This window comes from Antechinus flavipes, chromosome 4 (assembly GCF_016432865.1).
Source record: "Antechinus flavipes isolate AdamAnt ecotype Samford, QLD, Australia chromosome 4, AdamAnt_v2, whole genome shotgun sequence".
Taxonomy (NCBI): domain Eukaryota; kingdom Metazoa; phylum Chordata; class Mammalia; order Dasyuromorphia; family Dasyuridae; genus Antechinus; species Antechinus flavipes.
The window spans coordinates 408,736,766-408,755,062 of record NC_067401.1 but is presented as its reverse complement, the minus strand read 5'-3'; the positions used below and the strand labels follow the sequence as shown (position 1 = coordinate 408,755,062).

Here is an 18,297-nt window from a genome sequence, read left to right as displayed (position 1 = left end):
AATATTCCTATGAATCACAAGTGTTTTGGCCAAAAAAAAAAAAACCTTTCTCTCTCTAAATAGAAAGTACTTTATAGCAGAAGAGGAAAGGGATGAGAAGTCTAGTCCCAGCTTTGTCAGTGTCTAGCTTTATAACCTTAGAAAAATCAACACATTTTTCTTTGCCTCCATTTCCTCAGTTTTTAAAATCTGGGTAATAATGATTTCCTTTTATATCTCACACAATAACTATGAGGATAAAATTAAAAATGTATATAAAATCTTTGGGGAAAGCTAAAAAAAAACTATTGTAGAAATAGAAAACACTATTTCTATTATGGCACCCCCTGTGTCTTGATCATGGCATTAAATCATTTTAGTATTAACTTGCCTTATCATAATTCTCATTTTTTTTAGTCCCCCCATCAATTTCTGGCAGTAATGACATGATGTCTGTGGTCGTTAATAACCTGGTAAGGTTAGAGTGTGAGGCCAGAGGCATCCCTGCACCAAGTTTGACCTGGCTAAAAGATGGTAGCCCTGTCTCCAGCTTCTCGGATGGAATTCAGGTATTTGCTGCCACTATACTAAAGAAATCAATTACTGCTAAGACATGAGAAATAAAATTAGAAAGTTATACACCGCTAGAAAAATCTGTATATAGAATGGAAGCTTCATTTAGGGCTGGTTTTGGAGTCAGGTAATCTGGATTTAAGTTTTACCCCTGAACCATATTTAACTGTGTAACTATAAACTGAGAGCAGCTAAGTGCCGCCATAGTGCATAAAACCCCCAGCTTGGAGTCAGGAAAGCTCATATTCCCTAGATCAGATCTGACCACAGATTCTTACTGGCTGTGTGACTATCATCTAGTCACTTGACTCTATTTACCTCTGTTTCCTCACCTATAAAATGGGCTGGAGTAGAAAATGGCAAATTGTTCCTTATATCTCTGTTTAAAAAAAAAAAAAAAAAACCTTCCAGTGTTGTCACAGAGTCAAACATGACTGAAAATGACTGAATGACAATAACAAAGTATGCATGTATAGAAATGAATAAAATTGATTCTGCAGACATCTTCTGTTCCAGTCCAACTATATCTTAAATATGGCTTGTGCTTCTGGCTAATTTTAACACTGCTGATAAGGTGAATAAGAAGAACAAACAAAGTAACTGAACACCTGAAGATGCTATTTGAGCCAATCTTTCCCTTTTCAAAATTTTTCCTTTTGCATTTTCTTTGTCTAAATTCTTTGTTGCCAGCTAAAGTATAAAATAACTGTCTTTTACTATATATTTTTCTGGATTGACTCTTCCTTTTAGATGTTTAATCAGAAATAGTTAAGTGGAAAGTTAAGGATTCATATAAGGAAATTTTTTTAACAATCAAAATTTTAACAATCCAATTTCAGAAATAGAATGGGGCTATTTTAGATAGTAAGGGGCTCTGCTTCAAGTAGATATTTAAGAACTGGTTAGGTAATTATTTGTCCTTTAATATAAGGATATTTTTTGCCAGGCCCAATAGAAATTAAATGGCCTCTGAAGCCTTTTTTAAACTCTTAAGATTCTGCAGAATTCTGTGATTGTGGCATGTGAACTTGGATCTAATTGAATTTTATTGAGTAAAAAATGAGAAAAATAAATCAAATCAAAATCAAAATTTGCTTTTGTATTTTTAATCAACTAAATTAGTTTCCTAACCTCTTTTGTTTTTTTCTTTCTTTTCAATACATCATGCTTTCTTTAATTCTTCCTTGTCCAGAGCCTTTGAAGGCTTGATAGAAGGTAAATATGGATTACTGAGATGAAAAATAGACAACAGTGTCATCTATTAATATTCCTATTTTAAATTTAAGTTTAATATTTATTAACAACAATTGGAAAAGGAATAACTGAGTGTTAATTATTTTTGTGATTTCATCTTTTCTCCTCTCTTATAAAATTGAATGATTATCTAATTTGTTGCCTACAATATCTCCTTCCTGCAACCTCTTTTATAAGCACACTTTTTTTTTCATAAAAATGACAGCCCGGGGGTAACAGTTGCTACCAGATTCAGTATGGAGAAATTTTATGATTATGTTATCTCTTGTATGTAATCTCTATTATTTATCCTTTATATCTCTTGCTACCATGGACAGTGCTTTCACATTCAGGCAAACTAGAGATCTCTATAAGTTAAGATGACACCAATAGACAAAATTCATCGGAAAAGGCATTAAAATAAGAGATGGGAAATCTGGGAATGCATTATTGACTCTGCCCACTAAGTATCTTTGAATCAGGGCGGTCAATGTACTTCTTTTTCTGGATTTTTGTTTCTTCATAAAATAAATGTGTCTCAGTGACATTAGGTGATTTCCAAGGTCTCCTCTAAGTTTAACATTCCATGAATTTTAGAAGAATAAAATTTTCTGCATGTTGCAAAAAAAATCCCTTTTATTTCATTATTTGGGGAAATTAGTTGATAACATCATTTAATTCAGATTAAAGACCTGTACTCAAATTCTGTCTCAGACATTTACTAGATCTTTGATCCTAGGCAAGTTACTTAGTTATCTGCCTCAGTTTCTTCATATGCAAAATGAGGATAATCATAGAACCTCCCCCCCAGGGTTATTGTGAGCATTCAATATGATATCTGTAAAGCTCTTTGCAAATCTTAAAGCACCATATAAATTGCTCTATCTAGTATTGTTATCATTACTTACTAAAACAAATTTTCAAGAGAGAAATCTATTAAACTTGATTTTTTATTATTTCCTTTATAGGTGCTTTTTGGTGGTAGAGTCCTAGCATTGACTAGTGCACAAATCAGTGATACAGGAAAATACACCTGTGTGGCAGTGAATGCTGCTGGGGAGAAACAAAGGGATATTGATCTCAGAGTATATGGTGAGGAATATCAGTTCCCTTGTTTGTTACTTATTTGTATCAAAAAGATTATGCAGAAGGAGGGAAGTGTTAAAATGTCATAAAAGGTACTAATGATATTTAATGTGATCAACTCAGAACAAAACTCAATTTGTGTTTTTTTTTAAATAAATTTTATTTGTTTTTTTTTCAATCTTGGAACCAAAAATAAACATACATACCATATCCTGCAGAGAATATTACTTTCTCAGTAATAATTATGTTATTGTTTATGTAGTTTAATAATTATAATGATGTGATGCTATCAACATGCAGGGTTTTTAAAAATGTGATTTAAATCTGGTCCAGCTTTCAGGTGTTCTTGGTTTATTGCAGACATTAAAAAAAAATTTCCCCTTATATTCCTTATTTGAAATCCTAATGTCATTTAAAATTTTTATACCAATAATGCTGAGCTTTAATGTAGGAACTAATGGAATGGAAAGTATGATTAATTATGCCTTAAGTGTTTAAAATTTACCTCTTTTTCTGGATTTTCGTTTCTTCATAACAAATGTTTCCTTATAAAATAAATGCTCTCAATGACATTAGCTGATTTTATATGACTATTTTTAGACATATAAAGTATGTAAAAGATAAAACTTTTAAAAACTCAAAAAAAAACCCATACCTAAGTTGTATGAGATTGATGTTTATACGGAGTATAAGAAGCCTAAGAATATTAGCAGCAATCCTACTATTTATAGTCTTCTACCAAGGCAATCTCCCAATTATTCCACTCAAGGCACATGATTGCCTGTTTTTATTTAATTCTTCATTCAGAGGTATCTACAAAGAGTTCATACTGTTGTTAAGATACTTTTATCAAATATTAATGTGTTTATTTTAATTAGATTTTAATTTAATTTAAATTTAAAATTTAATTTTAATTAAAATGTAATAATATTAATTAAATAATCAAATATGTGCAAAATGCATAGTTTTATTATTGTTGTTGCTTATCATATGGGGATAAGATAAAAAATGCCTCTGATTCTATTAGGTCTTCTAAGGACGCAGCCTACTGTGAGGAAGTTAGAACTTTTTGATCTCCATTTAAATGTAAGGCTTGTTATTTTAGCACACTCAGAACATATGATACTTGTTTAACTGTTTAATTCCTTTGTGATTATATAATTAAAAACTAAATTTAAGATGGTACATTTTTTATCTCAAAACATTTTAATTTCATTAGTAAGTCCATCAACAAGAATTTATTAAGCATCTTCTATGTTTTAGGCATTATACCTACATGCTGGAAGTACAAAGAATAGTAAAAGACAATGCTCCTAAAGTATTCCCATTCAAGCAACTGTGTACAAGCAAGGTATATACAGTATAAATTGAAGCTAGCCAACAGAGGCAGGGAAAGACATTAGGATTTGGGATGATGGGAATTGGAAAAGGCTTCCTGCAAAAATTGGGATTTTAGCCAGTATTTGAATGAAACCAAGGAAACCAGCAGGAAGAAATGAGGAAGGAGAGAATTTTAGATATGGGAGATGGCCAGCAAAAATTCCCACAATTTAGAGGTGGATTGTTTTATGTGAGGGAAAAATCAAGAAAACCAGTGTCAATAGATTGTAGAATACTTTGTGGGGGAGGCAAGTAATATATAAAAAGATTAGAAAAATAGGAGGATACCAGGTTTTTAGGTGTCCTAAGAAGATTTTCTATTTGATCTTGGAGGTGATAGAGAGCTACTAGAGTTTGTTGAATAGGGATGTAATTTGACAAACCTGTGCTTTAAGATAAGTTTGACAATTGAGTGGAGGATAGATGGGTGGGGAGATTCTTCAAGAAATATCTTGCAAATAGTCCAAGCATTGAAATGATGAGGGCATATGACTATTTGTATTGCTGCTACTACTTCTACTTTTCCTAGTTCTTCTATTCTCCCTCTTCTTCCTTTTTCTTTTCCCCTCCTCCTCCTCTGCCTTTCCCCCCTCTCTCTTCTTTCTCTAAAACTGATGTTTTTTCATAATATATAGGTAACCCTGGGTTCCTACTGGCAGAGAACAAATCCTGGCAGCTTCTATCAATATGGAAATATTTGACATACAGACTTGGCAACCAGTGAGGATCAGCCTACCTGTGTTTGGAGAGCCTTATAGTTTCATAGTTCTAAAAGCTCCCTGAGAGGCCATCTAATTTAACCCACTCAGTTTACAAATGAGTATAGTAAGTTCCAGAGAAGTTCATTGACCTGCCCCAAAACACACACAATAGTGACACATACAGAATTTGAACCCAGGTCCTTTCATTTATTACTAGTTTAGCTTTAGGATAATATATTTTTTGGTCAGAGCAACTTCCAAAGGCCATCAACAAAAATGTAGTGATGTTACAATCTGTTTCCAGGGAGGGAATAACCATACCAATTAAACCACCAGTTTGAATTATTATTGAAATAGTAAAATGAGGAGCCAAGTCTCTTATTTCAACTGAGGCATATTAATCTTTAGAGGGGAGTTTTGCACAGATTTACCTAAGGATAGAAGAATTCAGTTTTTCCTAGAATAAGATCAGTACAGTGTAAGAATCTCACCTTTGTAGTGTTGCATGTTTGGAATGTATATTGTCTCACTTTGAGGACTTAAACTAAGAAACTTGAGAACAATAGTTTTATATTTTCATTGTACTTTTACTTTAAAGAAATCAGAAAAAAAAAGAAATCAGAAATGTTTTGCATAAATTCATGTGTAGTTTCTTAATGAGGGTTGAAGATGAGGGAGAGAATCTGGAATTCAAAAGTTTTAGAAACAAATGTAGAAAAAAAATTGTCTTAAATGTAACTGGGAAATAATATTAAATAAATAAGTTTTTAAAGATAAAATAAAAGAACTCAGATAGTTTTACCAAGGATCACAAATTAGGATCTCAAATCTTATAACTCTGTGCTGTCTGTTTTTAAGCAATTACATTCTTCAAGTGTAATACATAAAATGAAAAACTACCCTACTGTGAAGTCTTCCCCAAGAAACATAACTAGGAAACAAAGTAGGAATAACAGAAAAAAGAAGCTGAGGAACTGAAGGTCAGGACCTTCTCTTTCCCAGACTAAACAAAAAGTTGGGAATGAAAGACAAGAGAGATAAAATGTATTTATTTGGGTAATGTATATCCTTCAAAGTAATTAGATTCATTTTAATTTATGTTCTACAAGAAACAAATGCTCTATTGTTTTTTTCAGTCTGTGTCTCAGTTTTAAAAAGCTAGTTTGTTTTTCAATTTGCTTCAGCTCACTTAACTCCAGAGAAAGGTAATTGAAGGATAAAATATTTTGAAATAAATTAGCATTGTACTTTCCCTGGTTGTTTCCAACTCTCAGTTCTATAAACATCCATAAAGAATACAGACTCTTTTGTGCATACTACAAAGAAACAAAGATAAACATATTTTTATAGTAGTACTGTTCTTCTTATCCACAGAGACCAGACTTTCCCTTAAATTATTTCCAAACTGTGAAATCAGCTATTCTGCTCAATACTTTCTGTGCTAAAAAATAGAAGGAAATATAGTGAAATTATGTGTTTTATAATGTATTAGAAAGTGGCATTGGCTATACTTATGATGCTACTATTAATGCAATTTTAATGTCAAACAAGCTAATTGGTTATCTTTTATCTAAGGCAGACCTGTATTATTTCTTAAACAAAATTTCAATGTTTCCTGTAATCTCCTTTTCTCCCCTTCCTCCCAAGAAATGACTTGAAACATAATCTTATGCTAGATATTTCTGTTTATTTTCATAAAAGGGGGGGAAAAGCATCACAAATCAGTGCAAAATGTATTTACCTAAGTATTTGCTCAAAAAGTCCATTTAAGTCATGGTACAGTATACATTTTCCAAGAGCAGAAATACCTCTGGAAAAGTTTATGCCCAGAATCTATCACACATTAACAATACATGGAGAAGGAAGAGGGGGTTATCTCAGTATAAGAGTCCATAATGTCAATTCAAATTTTGCTCTTTTTTTTCTTAATAATGACTTCTACAAGCAGAAAGGACAGTATCTGATTAATTTACCATATTCTAAAGCTCACTTCCTGTCACAACAAATATTACAATAAAATTTCTGTAGCAAAAAAATTTCTAAAACCTGGACAATACACTCCATTTTGGAGTAATCTTTGACAGAAATTAAATTCCCTATTTTATACTGGTAAATGGTTTTGTTTTAATCTATTTATTCTTTACAAATATGAAGAAATTCTTCTATGTATAAAAACTCATGGAAAGGATTACTGGGGGACAAGTAGCTTCCTCAAGGTGGCCCTCAAGGTAGCAGGCTCAACTTCTTCATTGGTTTTTATTTTAATTATTATATAACTGTGAAAAAGAGTTCTTAAAAGGTTATTCAATCTACTCTCTCATTTCTGCTTCATTCCTGGTATATTTTCAACTTATACCACCAAAGAGAAAAAAATATTTTCTCCACTTTTTACCACATTCAAAAGAGGACACTTTTACAATTTTCATCAAGAAATCATTTCAGTGCCTGTCAATCCCTATTACTAGAAAATTATAAATTTAATGCTTTGCTTCTTATATTGTGAGAATAGTGAAGTTGGTCACTAAGCTACTTTTTTCTTCTCTTAATTGTATGGTTTTGTCTCCACTGGTTTTTGGTTAATATATAATTTAAAAAGTGGTATAAAATAACTGTTAAGAAAGTGGTAAGAAGAGCATGGAACTGGGTTCTGATCCTTTATCTGGCTCTAAATGGAATCTTGGGCTGGTCATTTAACTCCTTTATGTCTTAATATCATTTTAAAAAACAGAATATAAAAATGATTATATATAGTTATTGCATATACTATATAAATGTTAAGCTAGTCTCTAATGTCCTATATAACCTATATAACCCTGAGTCTGAAAAATCTACTATTGTAGAATTGTACTTTACAAACAGTACATTTTGAAGATGAACTTGCTTTTCTTTCATTAATGAATAACTTTTTTCCTCCCCCTTTTTTAGTATGTTTGTTGTAATATCCTTTGTAAAAAAAAAAATCTAAATTTTGATAATGGATCATTTTTAGCTTTGAGACCTGCTACCCTTCTTCGTGAAAGTTTTAAAGATGAAACCCTCAGCAAAAAAAAAAAAAAGTCTGTTTAAAAAGAACAGATTTAATCTGTGCCTTTGTTATGCTGTATCATAGACCAACTTTCTTTAGACAAGACATCAAGGCAACATGCCAGACTGCCTGCAGAAAAACCATTTATGATAACCAACAAAACATTTCATTTTATCTCATGATGATTAATGAAGATTAAATATGCACTGATCTCTTCCTTTCTGAGAAAAATCTCTTTCCATCTTTTGTTTAGTTCCACCAAATATTATGGGAGAAGAGCAGAATGTCTCCGTCTTCATTAACCAAGATGTGGAGCTACATTGTCAGGGCAATGCTATTCCCCCACCCATTTTGACTTGGTTAAAAGATGGTCGACCTCTGCTAAAGAAATCAGGCCTCAGTATCTCTGAAAATGGAAGTGTTTTGAAGGTAAAATTCATATATTTACTCTTTCTTATGCTTTTTTCAATTTCACAATTCAATTAGTAGCTGCTGTTAAAATTTACTGAATATTACCAAAATGCTATTATTTTTTCCCAGAAAAATTCAAATACCATTTCAAGGATAATATAAAATTTTTACATTCCATGCTTAAATAAATGTAAGTGTAAAATCATACATACCTCTCCCTATTTTTCACTATTTTTGATATTTACTTTGGAATCTTTAAACAGAGAAAGAATATTATAGTTTCATCCTCAGTCAACAAATATTCATTAAGTATATATTCTTCAAAAGATTAATCAAAATTATTTTAGATTCTTTAGAATAACAAAGAAGACATGATATCTCCTTTCAAAGAGCTGACAATCTCATTGAGTAAATGAAATAAATATGCAAAAAGTAAAATTGCTTTACTTTCTGTTGTTTGTGGAAATGTGTTCTCAAATAAAAGCACAGTGCAAGCAAATATTGTCTTGACATTCAAATTCAAAACATTCTGAATTATAAAATAAACATAGTTATTGAAATAAAAAATTTAAAAACTATTCCTATTTAATTGTTTTGCAAATGAATGTAATTAAAAAACAGAAGTAAGATTGTGATGACCTAGTGCATCTGTAATTCAAGGGCAAAATGATGACTTCTTTAGCCCTGGTAATCCATGAAACAATAAAAATTTAAAAATGGCTCTGTTCTGTGCAAAAGCCTTTCGTATCTGAATTGATACTAGACTATCAGAAATGGAGTGTGGAGCATTAAGAATCACAATGCTTTTAGACTTATAAATATTAATTTAACTGTTAATACCCTAAGTGGGAAATCTTTATCAGTGAGAACTAGACCATATTGATAATGATACTATCACTATAAAGGAAATCAGAAACTGTAAATGAACTGAACAGGTTTTGGTATATGATTGTGAAGAGCTCAATGATCTTAAAAAAGCACAAAAAGACTTACATGAAATAAGGAAGAGTGAAATGAGCAGAACCAAGAGAATATTGTTTACAATAACAGCAAAATAGATTTTAAGAATAACTTTGAGCAAATAAGTCATTTTGACTATTATAAATATCCAAGTTAACTATGAAGGACATATGGAGAAAGATGTTATCTGCATCCAGAAAAAGAACTAATAAATAGAAATATTTCTAGAATATATAAGTGTGTGTGTGTGTGTGTGTGTGTGTGTGTGTCTGTGTGTGTGTGTGTGTCTAATAGTAGCCATCTCTAGGACGAGAGAGAGAAAAAAAAAGGGAAAAGAGAAATGGATATGCTAATTTTATTATATTTTTAAAAGCAAGCTGTACATAGAAGATTATAATATTATCTTTTTATACTTTATTATAGAAATGTTTGTTTTATTCCATAAATTTAAAGTAAATAAATAAATAACTAAAAAAAAAGAAATTTGGGCTCAAGGGAAACAGTAGTCAAAAAGTCCTTTTGAAGAAGAGGTAAGAAATACAATTTAATGGAATATTGGATCATTTCACCCAACCCTGTTCATAATTAGGATAAAGATCACCATGAGAGTAGCTTATTATGCCATAATAGTTGTTAAATATAAAGAATACAGAGAAGTATAAGGCTGATGAAGCTGATATAAAGTAAAGAAAATTAGAAAAATATACAATAAATGCAAAGAACAACACCAAAAATCCTTGAAACTGAATTTTGCAATTATAATGATCCTGACAAAAAGGAGGTAAGAAAATACTCTCTTCTTTGCAGAAGTGAGAGACCCTGGTCAGACTATGGTTGGTTTTTGCAGAACTACTTTACATTTTTCTTTTTTTATTTCATGAAAAAAAATTGGCTTCTGGGTGGAGCAATAATGATGGTGATGTAAAATCAAGACAATTCAATAAGGTTCAATAATACGTTCAAAGTTAAAATAATAAAAGAAAATACTTGCATATTATTTACCAAAGTCTGAGGTAGAGAATGAAGAGAAAGGTTTTTTGTGTTATGGTTTGCTTTTTTCATGAAACTCACTCTGTTCTGAGTTTTATCACTCCTGAAACTATTGTGATAACTTTTCCACACTCTTCTAAGTCATCCTTTATCACTTTGCACTTCTATCTTTACATCTTTTTTTTTAATTTAAGTTTCTTCAGATGTGGGGGTGCATGACCGTATTTCCAGTTACTAGGAAAGCTGAGATTATGTGGATCTCTTGAGCTCAGGAATTACAAGCTGTAGTGGACTGTGATGAGGACATGTTTACATTCAAGTTTAGTATTAATATGGTTATCCTCCAAAAAAAAGGCGTATATGACATTACCTAAGGAAGGGCAAGATAGTCCAGGTGAAGAGCAGAGGAGGTCAAAGCCTCAATGCCTACCAATAGTAAGTTTGGCCAAATAAGTTATCTCTGTACTATTAACCTGAGAGAGATTGAAAGATCTAACCATTATAAAAACAAAAAACTATGTTTGATGTTGAGTTCCATATGAATCCACAATGATTCTTTCTTTTTATTCCTTATAAGAGCTTTTTCCCTTTGTATTCAAATTTTCATTCTTAGGAAACTCTAGTTTCTTAACACTCTTGTCCTTACTTCCCTGTAGAATTTTAGTTAAAAGGATTATATTTATATTTCTGGATATTTTGAAATCAGCTCTACAAAATCTAGACTGTATTTGTCACACTATACCTACTTTTTTTTCCTTTTCTATTCCAAGCCTTTGGAGGGAGAGGTTACTTTTTTAAAGTTCCCATAACTGTAGCATCAGTAACCATTTCATAAGTAGATCCCAAAGTTTTTTTTTTTTTTTGATCCTTTGTCCTCCTATTTTGCTCTTAGTGACATCATGATATTCCAGGAAGATAATGTCAATATCTGTATGATTCAGTTCCTCTCATTTTATGTCAACTCATTGATTGTTAGACAAAGGTTTCCCATTGAGAGTATCAACAATTGATATTCATAAGTCCAAAAACTATGTGATTCTTATTGCCTTTCATTCCATTTTTTATTTCAGTAAATTCCATACAGATGCCTCCCAGATCTATATAAAGTCTTTCTCCTGAACTTTAGAACTATGGCACCAACTGCTGTACATTTCAGACTGGATACATCATAGATATCTCAAATTCAATATATCCAAAAACAGAATTCATTATTTTTTCTCCAAAATCCACCTTTGTCTCAAACTGCCCCATTTCTATTGAGAGCTCCATTAGTTTTAAATACTCTGTTAAAAATCTTAGAATAAGTTTTCTGCTTCTCACTCTCCCTCACTACTTGATATAATTAGTTCAGAGTATTAGTAATTTTCCCTCCACCATGTCTTTTTCATTCCTCTGTTCTTTCTGTAACACGGTTATCATCCTACTTCAAGTCCTTAGCACCAGTCTCTTGAAATATATTACAAGTCTTTTGTTATCCCTGCTTCTCTCTGCCTTCTCTAATCCATGCTTTTCCTTCAGGTATAACATTCCATCTCCAATTTCTGTACATGCCGAATTCCTCTGCCTGGAACATTATCTTGTCTTCTAGTATTTTTCAAATTGGCATTCAAATGTCATATTCTATAGATAGATTTTTCTATTCTCCTTGACTTCTAATGTGCCTTTCTTGTCTTTTATTGTAAATATATTTGTATACAACATGTACTCATAATTAGAGTACATGTCTCTTAGAATATAAGCTCTTTGATGAAAGGGACCGTTTCATTTTTGTTGATATTTTTTATTCTTGTCTTTCATGACACGTCATCTACTTTATAAATGCTGGTTGATTGCTTATTATTGAGAATCAGAATAGAATTTACTTTGATTGGTTTCTCTACCCTTTGTAGGATGAAATTATTGGTAAGAAAATTAAAGATTTTGTTGGCTCTTCTGCTTTTGGATAACAGATGTCTGGATAAGTGAAGTTCCCCATCATTTCTATATCATGACAGGTTTTTGATCTGTTTCCCAAATTCCTTTTGGTTTGTCCAGATGGTCTGTCATCTAGCCCAATTATAAAATCACTTTTGTGTCTTCCTCAATTGATTTTTACCCAAATATTCTCTTCTGTGCTTCCTTGTAATGATTTTTGGCTTTCTTTACATGAGTATTCCTTAAGATACTTAATCAAGTATATTTTTAACTTCTCATATATATTTATACCCCAGTTGCTAAGTACTCCTTGAGATCTTTATACCCAATATTATCTCTTAAAAACTTGACAACTGCATATTTCCATTTTTTTCTCAGAAAATTTCCATCCACGTTGTAAATTCTTTAATTTTTCCCATTAATTTTTTGTTTCACTAATTTGTTTTACTTGCCTCTTCTAATTTATACTTTGCCATGTTGACTATCATCTTTTCCTCAAATTCTCCCTTTAGATTCTACCACTTAATACATCTTTTTCTTTCTTTAAAGTGAGTCTTCTTTTAAACATAACCTTTCTTTAGGTTGAGATAACTTTCTTTAGTTTGTCCTCAAGTTTGCCAAATTGTCTTCTCCCTTAAAATTCATTTTGTAGCCTTTCAAAATACATCCTCACATCCCATACTTTACCTATTACCCCCCCCCAGCTCACTGTTAGAGTTTATTGAATTTTTGGGAAAGATTAGTTATATGAAATATCATAACCATAATAATTTCCCAAGCTTTAAAGCAATAAGGAGATTCATTACTATATAAATTGGCTTTAATATGCACTCTGATAAAAACAGGTATCTGATATTTTAGAAGTGTTGTAATGAATCAGATTAATATGAAAAATTTAAGTCAGATTAGATATGAAATTTTAAATCTTTTCAACTTTAAATTATCTAATTTAAATAATACTTTTTTTTCAGATCGAAGGAGCACAGGTTCAAGACACTGGCCGCTATACTTGTGAAGCAACAAATATTGCTGGGAAAACTGAGAAGAATTACAATGTCAACATTTGGGGTAAGAGTGATCTATACTGGTCCAAGAAAAACAAAAAAAACAAAAAATCAAGTCCAGCTATTTGTTAGTTTATTCTTTTCTGTGAATCTCTACAGAGCAGAAAACAAGTATTGCCTGATTTCATTTGACTGTACCTACAAATGTGAATACATAATCATTGCTTTAAGGTGATGATTAAATGTGTTAAAAATATATCAGGGATAATTATTTAAAGATGTTATAAGATTTTAAAAATAGATATATTGTAATACAATAATTGTATTATTAATGGCAATTCAGGACTAAGCTGTTGTTACTGAAAATTATAAGAGTAAGTACTTCAGACTTAAATGATCAATGTAGATTATTCAAGAAAACACCCAAAATCGTGCAACATTATCTCAGTGATTCTACAAAGATAGCTTTTACTGAATACTTAATAAGACATGATCTGGTAAACCTTTTGTGCACTAATTGGACAACAAATTTCCCAGTACCAAAATCCAAACCTCAGAATATTCTGGAAAACTCAATTAGCAATGGGAACTATATTTTACTAGTTCAGCTTGTTGCCCATAATTACCTTTTCATAACATTGATCCACAAAAACATAGGAATGGGACTTGCCAAATACTCATAATTTTCATACTACATGAAATAAAAAGCTTTTAAAATTTAGAGACCTAGCAAAAGTAATTTAAATCCCATGAAAACAGAATATATATCATTCCTGTATTTATATCTGATATTTCAGACACAAAAGATTCTGCCAGTGTTGTTATAGGACATAACCTTACAGTCTAAATCTTTTATTCAGGTACAAAATATAGTTACTTTATATACTTATGCAATGGTATATTGAGTTTTTTTTAGAAAGAATATTAATATTTAATTAACAGAGAACAGACAGTAAGTTCAAAGTAAGACGTTCCAGGCTATGGTAGTTTCTGAAGAGAAAAGGAACAATTGAGCACACTAAAGAACAGTGCAGGATTACTGAAAGTTGTTGGGAATCTCCAAAGGAAATCATTCAATAGCATATCAGGAAATGTGTCCCTCTTGAACTTTTTTATATCTCTGGTTCTGTGTAACTCATTTATTCACTCAACAAGCCTTAATCATAATATCTAGCATTTATATTATCCCCATTTTATAGATGAGAAAATTGAGACAGAGATTAGGTGACTTGCACAGGCTTACACAGTTTGTAAATGTCATCTCTGAGACAGCATTTGAACTCAGGATTTTGTTGTCTACAAATCAGTGCTCTATCCACTATAAAAACTGCCTCATTTCTTTTTTTTTTTAATTTTTATTTAATAATTACTTTATATTGACAGAATCCATGCCAGGGTAATTTTTTTTTACAACATTATCCTTTGCACTCATTTCTGTTCCAATTTTTTTCCCCTCCCTCCCTCCACCCCCTCCCCTAGATGGCAAGCAGTCCTTTATATGTTTGATATGTTGCAGTATATCCTAGATACAATATATGTTTGCAGAACCGAACAGTTCTCTTGTTGCATAGGGAGAATTGGATTCAGAAGGTATAAATAACCCGGGAAGAAAAACAAAAATGCAGATAGTTCACATTCGTTTCCCAGTGTTCTTTCTTTGGGTGTAGCTGCTTTTGTCCATCATTTATCAATTGAAACTCAGTTAGGTCTCTTTGTCAAAGAAATCCACTTCCATCAAAATATGTCCTCATACAATATCGTTGTCGAAGTGTATAATGATCTCCTGGTTCTGCTCATTTCACTCAGCATCAGTTCATGTAAGTCTCGCCAGTCCTCTCTGTATTCATCCTGCTGGTCATTTCTTACAGAACAATAATATTCCATAACATTCATTGGTATATTGAGTTTTAAATATAAAAGAATTCTAGCAGAATTTTGACTTTTCTGAAGTATTTCTATGTTTTCCCCATTCAAAAATGATGATAATAGATACCTAATAATAATTAATGATTTAAAAAAAGAAACAGTTAACATCCATACAGGACTTTAAGAATCCTCGTTTTATACATTATTATATTTGACTCATTACAATTTCAAAAACAAGCACTACCAATTCCTTTCTCATTTTAGAGTAAGAAAACTGAGGTTCAGAATTTTGTTTTGTTTTGGTTTGGTTTAAAAATGATTAGTTTTGCCTATATCCCGTTCAGATGAGAAGTACAAGGGCTCCTAAGGAGCAAGTGCCTACTTTGAGTGATAGCTCTACTTCATTTCTGACCTGAGCTGCTTCACCCTTCCTTGAGCAACCATATTAATGCCAAACCTAAACTGGACACCTCTTTGGCTCATTTATGACAATTCAGAATGCTAGAGATCTGCCAGCCTCATTCTCTTCAGTAGCAAGGATTGAAGGGGTAGGTCCACCCCTGAATCTAGTAGGTTCAAAGAGTTTAAGTGATAGGAACACAATCATAACTTTAGCAAGTATAGACGTGTCATTATTTATCACATAGTGTCTTAAAGCTAAAAATATTCTCATAGAATAGTTTTTTTTTTATCTCAATGGCCACAGTTCTTACCAATGCCATTTCCTTAGGTAAATATATTTTTACTTCAAAAAAGTGAGTAAAATTTCTTAAAATAAATACTTTATAATAGAGATTAATTTTATACAAGGACATAGAAAAATAGTATGTTTCTTTTATTTTGTCTTCATATACTTCAAAGAATTCACTTTTGGTTAAGAAATTACTTATCAGGCCAGTACTTAATGTTGTGTAGTCTAAATATCAGAAAGTTTATTCAGAATTTAAGAATTAATAAAATTGTTTCTTCAGGTTATATCAGTTTTTTCCTCATAGTGAGTGAAATAAAGAACAATAAAATAGCCACAAGTACCTGGGTCTAAATAAGAAAGATAGCCTCTTCCAGTGTCTGAGATGTTGCCAATTTTGGTCTCTCTGATTTACCATGAAGAACCAATATTTTAACCCTTTTTCCAAATTGTGCAATTTGTGTAATTCTGAATTGTGTGATTGTGTAGATTTTTTTTCTTTTTAAATGGTCAAAAGGTAAGTTTGAAAATATTTCACATTTTATTGTATTCTAGACAAAATAAGGGAAACATTCTTTTATAAGACTGCTTATATGTGTCATGCATTTTAGAGGAAAGCTGTTTTTAGCTCAGTTTCAGATTTCTTTATCTTGACCAGTCAACTGGAAAAACAAAGGTTTTCTGTAAAAGCAATTTATGGCTTTCTCTCTAGAATTATATTCCCTATTCTCACTTTGGGACTAGAAAGGGGACTGGCCACATTTTTGAGTTGTAAATCCAGCTCATTGCTTCCATCTTACAGTATATCAGTCCTTGGAGAGAAAGAGAGGAGGGGGTCAGTTGGCAAACAACTTTAAATGCCCATCAGGAGTTTATATTTGATCTTTGAAGTAATTGAATACAAAGAGGCATGACCAATGGTGTACATCTGAGGGTCATGACATAATATTATAGTGTCCTAAATAAGAGAAGTTGAGTATAACCCAGATGACAATAGAAAAGTATATGGTAATGTGATCAGGCTACAGTACATTACAAACAAATATTTATGCGAAAGAGAAAAAAGATGTTATCAGAAAAATGTATGCTTGAAAAAGAGGAATTAGTCACATAGAAAGAGTGATTGATAACAATGAGGAGCTCATGTACTCCAAAAATATCCATACAATGGCAAGAGATCTGGAGGAAAGTTCTTCAACATATTGGGTGGTCCCTGGACCATCTTCTGTATGGACCCTATTAGTGCAGGATGCTCAGATGTAAATATTAGCATATTCATTGTACCCAAATTGATGAGATCTTTTGGAAACATTATGTCATGTCATAAGGGGCCAATTACCTTAATTAAAATTGTGATTGAGCAATATTTTTATTTTTATGTCTCTTGTTCCCCAGTGACTATGTTGTTGTTCAGTAACATCCAAATTTTTCTGATCCATTTGGGGTTTTCTTGGCCAAAATACTGGAATGGTTTTCTGTTGTGATCTTCTTCCCAAATGCAGCCAGGTGATAAAAGTTCAGATCTTTTATTATCTCCAATATAGCCCGGTTAGCTTAGAGGCCTATCTCTCTGCTTGGTTCCAAGAGCTCTTGCCGCTTTGTCCTTTGCTTTTGCCTCTGCTTTCTTCAGCCTCCAGAGCCAGTACCAAGTTGAATCTGTCTTGCCTTGAAGAGAGGGCTTCTGGCGTAATTCTGCTGAAATCCCGACTTGTAGCTTCTTCACTCTGAAGAACTTCCTTGACTGGCCCATTGAAGCTCTATTTATGCTAGTGCTCTCTGGCCCAAAGAGCTTCAAGGGAGGTGTGAACTCATTGAACTCCAATGAGTAAAGGTGTGAACACAAGCCTAGTATTAATTAGTTCTACTTAGTACCTTGTTTCAGGTTCTGCCCAAAACATCTTTTTGTAAGATTAGATCAACTCTAATTAGTTAGCAGTTAGTAAGGATTCCAACAGTTTTCCATTTCCTTTTTCAGTTCATTTTACAGATGAGGAAACCGAGGCAAACAGTTAAGTGACTGGCCCGGATACCCAAAATTAATAAAGAAAGTTTTTTAGATTTTTTCTCTTGCTTTGCCTCAATAATTAGATATATTTTTCCACTGCCTAAAAGCAACTAATGAAGAAGATTTATCACATTATTATTCTCATTTCTGGTAACCTTCAAGAATTTATCAGCAGCAGGAGCATCTCTGAAGACATTTATTTGCCAAATCTTTGTTAACTTCAGTTAGTAGGATTCATTTTATGTATATATACACATATATATTTTGAACACAATAAAGACATATTTCTCTAAAAATGTTTATTAATCCTACATGTCACTAATGCATCATAGTTATTCTCAGTTCATGTTAGTCTCAGTACATGAGGTTATGAGTTTCCATGATTTTTACATTGTTTTTAACTAATATTCATATGACAGGATCTCAAAGGCCTTTGTTATCCTGCTTGTTCTCTGGATGCACACCAATTTATTCATGTTTTC

General features: G+C 31.9%; 1 protein-coding gene across 1 annotated transcript in view; it reads left to right on the top strand.

Annotated features, from left to right (window-relative positions):
- Nucleotides 1-18,297, top strand: part of HMCN1 (hemicentin 1) — a 503,334-nt gene that overhangs the window by 335,889 nt on the left and 149,148 nt on the right. Inside the window, exons 39-42 of the mRNA XM_051998776.1 lie at nt 397-548; nt 2,754-2,877; nt 8,231-8,406; nt 13,224-13,320. Coding sequence (XP_051854736.1) covers nt 397-548; nt 2,754-2,877; nt 8,231-8,406; nt 13,224-13,320 — 549 coding nt within the window. The remainder of the gene's footprint in view (nt 1-396; nt 549-2,753; nt 2,878-8,230; nt 8,407-13,223; nt 13,321-18,297) is intronic.